Below are 6,486 nucleotides of genomic sequence, written 5' to 3'. Positions count from 1 at the left end.
ATGGAAAAAGCCAATTGGTCTTCCCCCGTGGTGGGGTTCATTCTCCTGGGACTCTCTGCCCACCCGAGGCTGGAGAAGATGTTCTTTGTGCTCATCTTGTTGATGTACCTGGTGATCCTGCTGGGCAATGGGGTCCTCATCCTGGTGACCATCCTTGACTCCCGCCTGCACACGCCCATGTACTTTTTTCTGTGGAACCTCTCCTTCCTGGACATCTGCTATACAACCACCTCCTTCCCTCTACTCCTTGACGGCTTCCTCACTCCCAGGAAAACCATCTCCTTCTCAGGCTGTGCTTTGCAGATGTTCCTCTCCTTTACCATGGGTGCCACAGAGTGTGTGCTTCTGGGCATGATGGCATTTGATCGCTATGTGGCCATCTGTAACCCCCTTAGGTACCCTGTGGTCATGAGCAAGTCTGTCTATGTGTCCATGGTTGTCAGTTCCTGGACAATTGGTGGAGCTGCTTCTGTGGTACACACATCGTTGACTATTCAGCTGCCCTTCTGTGGGAACAATGTCATCAACCACCTTGGCTGTGAGATCCTGGCTGTTCTGAATTTGGCCTGTGTTGACATTACCATCAATGTGATTAGCATGGTGGTGTCTTATGTGATCTTCCTGGGGGTCCCAGTTTTGTTCATCTCTGTTTCTTATTTCTTCATCATTGTTACCATCTTGATTATCCCCTCTGCTGATGGGAGGAAAAAGGCCTTTTCTACCTGCTCTGCCCACCTCACTGTGGTGGTCATCTTCTACGGGACCTTGTTTGTCATGTACTGGAAGCCCAAGTCTAAGGATCCCCAGAGGGCAGACAAAGAGGACCTTTCAGACAAGCTCATCCCTCTCTTCTATGGGGTGGTGACCCCCATGCTCAACCCCATCATCTACAGCCTCAGGAACAAGGACGTAAAGGCTGCTGTGAGGAACCTGGTGGCTCTGAAATACTTCAGTCAGTGATGGAGGAGGGGTTCTCTGGGGTTACTATCTTGTGGATCATGGGTTTTGATCATTACAGCTGCCACTCACAAGCCAGGTCACACTAACTGAAATGATCTCTTGCCCTTACGTCCATTTTCAGGGAATGTGTTAACTTTTCAGATTGTATCATTTGAGTTTTAGTCCAATATCTGAGTGCTTCAACAGATGTTAGACAATAAATTGCTAATGTTGTGTCCAAAGACATTCTGAATACACAGAAAAACCAAGGTGACAGGACATTTAGAGCAAGCTGAATGGCCTGTACAGTGTGTGAGCTACAGAGTCAGTACATAGAGAGGGTTCTCACAGCAACTTGTCATCTCTGCTGGACTCCCTAGGACAGCCAGAGGAACAAGAAGAAGTGGAAATTGTCGTTATTAGGTTCAGTTTTCCTGAAATACTAAGAGGAAACAAAGACAAGGTCTCCACAGAGAGATCTTTTGGGTGGAAATAATAGTCTGATAAACTGAATTGCTTTACAGCTATGAGAAAATTGAGGCTATTTTTTCTCAATGCACTTCACATTATGAAATACTGCTATTTAAATTCAAGAAGGAGAATAAAGTTAGATTTTGATGTTTACCACTTATACAATTCTTAGTAGAAAAGCTAGTTTTTGGTTAGATAATACTCAGATTCTGGAAATGGAAGAGAGGAAGGAAGAAAGGAAGGGAGGGAGAAAGGAACGGAGAGAGGAAGGAAGGAAGGAAAATACAGAAGAAAGACGAGAGAGAGAGAGAGAGAAAGGTGATACATAAATAGATAGACAGAGGCTAAATATATTTGAAGACTTTAGCAGCCTAAAATTTGACATATTTCTTTGTTCCAGGACTTCTCAAAGTCTTTAATATGCTCACCCATACTGTGAATATCCAAGAGGTGTATAATCTGTAGCATTTCTGAGCCTCCATAACTCATCACAATAAAAACTGGGAAGTATTTTCTTACCTATGACTTTGGGCAGGTTGCTTACCCTATCTATCTCTTCATATTTTAAAACCTAACCACTTGACTTTTTACAAATAAGATACTATAAAGTGCTTATTTATGATAAGCACAACAGATATACAAAATAGTAGTAGTAGTAGTAGTAGTAGTAGTAGTAGTAGTAGTATCATGAATGCTGCAAAGCACTGTGTATCATGAGGAAATGAGCAAGACATGGTTCCTATCCTGAACCAATAGACCCAAAATGAATGAGTTTCAGAGATGGTAGTGGATGGATAGAAGCAGTTTTGGGGAAACTTATATATTTAATTCTTTGAACATTGACAGACTTATTTAAAAAGAATATAGAAAGGTGGGGTGCCTGAGTGGCTCAGTCGGTTAAGCATCCGACTTTGGTTTGGGTCATGATTTCACAGTTAGTGAGATCGAGCCCCACTTTGGGCTCTGCACTGACAGAGAGGAGCCTGCTTGGGATACTCTCTCTCCCTGTCTCTCTTTCCTTGCCCACTCACACGCGCTCACTCTCTCATAATAAATAAAGAAACATTAAAAAAATGAATGGTGTTGAGAACACTGGAGAGTTACATGCAAAAGAATGTCACTGGACCACATTCTTTTATCATATACAAAAATAACATAAAAATGGATCAAAGACATGAAACCATAAAACTCCTAAAGAGTATATAGGCAACAACTGCTTGAATATTGGCTTTAGCAACATTTTTCTGGATATGTTTCCTCATGCAAGGGAAACAAAGCAAAAATAAACTCTTGGAACTACATCAAACTAAAAAGCTTTTACACAGTGAAGGAAACAATAAACTAAACATAAAGTTAATCCACTGTATGGGAGAAAATATTTCCTAACAATATATTTGATAATATATACAGTTAATATTCAATATATATAAAGAACACATAGGGACACCTGGGTGGCTCATTGGTTAAGCAGCCGAATTTGGCTCAGGTCATGACGTCACAGTTTGTGGGTTTGAACCCCTGTCGGGCTCTGTGCTGACAGGTCAGAGCCTGGAGCCTGTTCCAGATTCTGTGTCTCCCTCTGTCTCTGCCTGTCCCATGCTTGTGCTCTGTCTCTGTATCTCTCAAAACTGAGTAAGATTTTTAAAAAAGCTTAAAAAAAAAAAAGGAGCACAAGAAACTCACCACCGGAAAAAAAAAACAAACCCACAAATAATTTGATTAAAAGAGGGCAGGTGATCTGAATAGACATTTCTCTGAAGATGGTCTACAACTGGCTAACAGACACATGAAAAAAAAAAAAACGCTCAACATCACTAATAAGCAGGAATATGCAAATTAAGCCCACCATGAGATACCACCTCACACCTGTCAGAATGCCTAGGCTCAAGAAATGACATGTCCTGGAGGGGAAGTGGAGAAAATGTTAAAACTAATGCTTGTGAAGTGTCCGTCACAGTGACTGGCACGTGGAAGCCGCTCAACGAATGCAGCCAATTCTTCTGCTGCTGTTGCTGTTGTTGTTAGACATTATCCTGCCTCCCCGTTCTGCATGTCTAGGACTTCAACGTGGGGACGAGGTACGCTGTCCCTGAATCGAGTGCTGGCTTCTCTGAGACCCCAGGGAATGCTCAGGAGGAAGCCCGCATCTGTATGTTCTTGCCCATGCCCACTTGACCACGGCTGCGTTGTTACCTCTAATTGGACGGGGGTGTGGTCCCTGGAGGCCCCAGCTATGCTTAGGGCCTGTACCCCGCGCACATTTGACGTTCCAAACTTTAAATTGCTTCTGGGACTAACAGGGTCCCTGTAGGAGCTCACAGCTGCTGCTCGAGGACTCCTGCCACTGCTGGGGAACATGTGCCATTGGGGTTTCTGGGCCTCGGACCAAGAGGACAGGAGCTCTCCGTGAAGCGTCTGCACCTGAGACGCCCGGTCAGCCTGCACAGCTAGGAGGAAGGATGGGAGAGAAACACCAGCAGAGGCTAACGTGCCCATGAGGACTTACGGGGGAGAAGAAGAAAGAGGGTCTCACAGGTAAAGGAAATCCAGCAGGGGAGTCTGGGGTCTCTCTCTGGCATCAGGGTCTGGCGCAGGGCACTGTGTGGAGCTGAGAACGGGGTCTGGGGTGAGGGGACTCAGAAGTGGCTGCAAGCAGGATGCAGGTGGGGAGCACTCGGCTGTGGTGGGGACAGAGGTGGTGGCCATGACATTTGCCAACCATTTTCCAAAGGTGGACTTTCCTCCTCACCCTGCCTCTGCTCTGAGAACCTGCCACTGCGACTGACTGTGAGCAGCAGATGCTGGGGCGGGGAGGAGCCGCCGAGGCTAAGCCCAGCCAGTCCCTCAGGCTCTACAGAGCTGACCAGTGACCAGGCCCCTGGCCTGACACTGCTGCTCCGTCCTCCTGGGGAGGAGCCCAGAGCCCAGGGAAGGAGGCAGCCATGTTCCCACCCCCATCCTGCTGAGACTTCCCCGAAGACTGAGCCTTCCTTGAGGTCAGAGACTAAGCAAGACAGCAAACTGGGACCCATCCCTGCCTGTCTGATTCCCAGTCCGGGGCTAGTTCTTTCCATTTTTCCTACCTTCTTCCGATAGCTACAGTAGTCTCCTCTTATTCACGGGGCGCACATCCCAAGTCCCCGAGGACATCCCTGACACTGCACGTAGGACTGAACCCTGTGTGTACTGTTTCTTCCTGTACATACACGCCTACGATAAAGTTTAATTTATAAATCTGGCACAGTGAGACATTAACAATAACCAAGAATAAGACAGAACATCTGTAACAAAATATCATAATAAAAGTTATGTGAATTTGGTCTTTTTCAAAGTATCTTATTATGCTGCACGCCTCCCTCCCCATTCTTCTTGAGATGATGAAGATGATAAAATGTCCACACGACGAGATGAAGTGAGGTGAGTGGCCTAGGCGTTGTGAGGCTACTACTGACCTGACCATACTCAGAAAGACCACCTTCTGCTTCCACACCACACTTGGAGGTGGTGGCGGGGCAGGAAGTGAAACTTCAGAATGCAAAATATCGGTAAGTGAGGGGGGCGGTATTATCGTACTAAGACTTTTTCTCCCAAATACAATTTGGTCCCACAGTATTAGAATACTGGATAATACTGAAGAGGTAAAAGAGGAATCCCCTCGCATAGTGATTTTTCTATAATTTCTTTTGAGTCACTTTTATCCACATATATTGTTTAACTAATTGAGATCATGTCAGTGTGTACAATTTTGTCATCTCCCTTTCAAGTTATCATGGTAGTGTAATGATGTAATAGTATAAAAATTATAAGTTTAACTTTAATGTCTATTATTATTATGTCTAATATTCTATTAATGTCTAATATTCTAATATATGAAACAGTTTCATTATGTATTTATTGGTAGACAGTTATTTTGTTTCCTATATTCATTCACAAATATGGCTGTGATAAATGCCTTTATTGAGAGATAACTAACTCTACACTCATCGATTTAGGTTTTTTTCTCCAGAGGTGGGAAAATTGCTGAGTTATGTGGGATTTCCAGGTTTTTCCTTTTTCTGCTTTCCTGGAGGACAGATGACAGTGTATGGGGCTCTTGACAACATGGTGTTCTCTTCCCTTCCTCACTATCCCAGACGGACTCCAGCCCATCCGTGGCTGTTGGAGTCAGGGTTCCTGGTGTTCATCCATCCTGAGTCTCCTCTAGCACCTAAGACAGCCCTATTTCCTCCTAGCCATATTTCCATAGGAGACCAAGCATTCAGATCTCCCCTTCATGAGTGAAGCAATGCGTGCGCACACACACAAACAGCCCATGCCATACACCCAAAGGATCAGGAAGTCACTTCACCAAAGACTGTGTCATGCCTGCTGAGGAGGGTGCTGACCAATCCATGACAGATTTGGGATGCCTCTGCCAGGGACGCACTTGTTCAGCCTAGATAAAGCACATGGGGAAACTGGGGCTTAGGGACTCGCTCAAGCTACCCAGAATACCCATGTCACAGGCAGAGGCAGGTCCCAAGCTCTGGCTCCATGCACAAGATCTTTCAGCCATTCGTTCATTCCAGTAGAAGCAGCTTTCATTCAGTACTTCTCCAACTGGGCACTTAAATGGCTGTAGTTCTCACGTGGGACAAATCCCATGCAGCACTCAGGCCCATGGCACATCGTTCACGGGCAGACACTTCTGTGTGCACACCCTTAGCTGATGGGAATAGTCAATATGGCTTCTCACCAGTGCCACTGTCCTTGGCCTCTGCAATCACAGCATATCCTTGTCACTATGGAATCCTGCTTGTGGTACTGTCTGTAATTTTTACTTTTCATTTTCTGGAGGGTCTGGGAGAGCCACTGGGAGGAAGGGGAGATAAGCTGGGGCAGAATTTCATGGTGGAGCACCCAGAGTGGGCCTGCTCTGAGCTGATGGGAACACCCTCCTGTGCTGTGTTGAGAGAGATGGGAAAGGGTCATAGGCTTGCACAGAAAAGACAGTGAAACCCATGGTTGTATAATGGGGCACACCTCTGGGTGTGATCACTGGTTCTCTGCTGGGCACATTTGTACCCCCTCCACCTC

At 45.6% G+C, this 6,486-nt stretch overlaps 1 protein-coding gene across 1 annotated transcript; it reads left to right on the top strand.

Annotated features, from left to right (window-relative positions):
• On the top strand, positions 1–960 carry LOC120227620 (olfactory receptor 2S2-like). The gene has a single exon (XM_039225700.1). The coding sequence runs from the start codon at positions 1–3 to the stop codon at positions 958–960; it is 960 nt and encodes a 319-aa protein (XP_039081631.1).
• Positions 961–6,486: the final 5,526 nt, after the last annotated feature.

Source organism: Hyaena hyaena, unplaced genomic scaffold (genome assembly GCF_003009895.1).
Source record: "Hyaena hyaena isolate Hyena2069 unplaced genomic scaffold, ASM300989v1 scaffold_2639, whole genome shotgun sequence".
NCBI classification, from domain to species: domain Eukaryota; kingdom Metazoa; phylum Chordata; class Mammalia; order Carnivora; family Hyaenidae; genus Hyaena; species Hyaena hyaena.
Note: the sequence above shows the minus strand (reverse complement) of the source record. Positions and strands in the feature narration are given on the sequence as shown.

Excerpts from the sequence above, each read along its gene's own strand:
- LOC120227620 (XM_039225700.1), top strand. The coding sequence starts at position 1 with ATGGAAAAAGCCAATTGGTCTTCCCCCGTGGTGGGGTTCATTCTCCTG.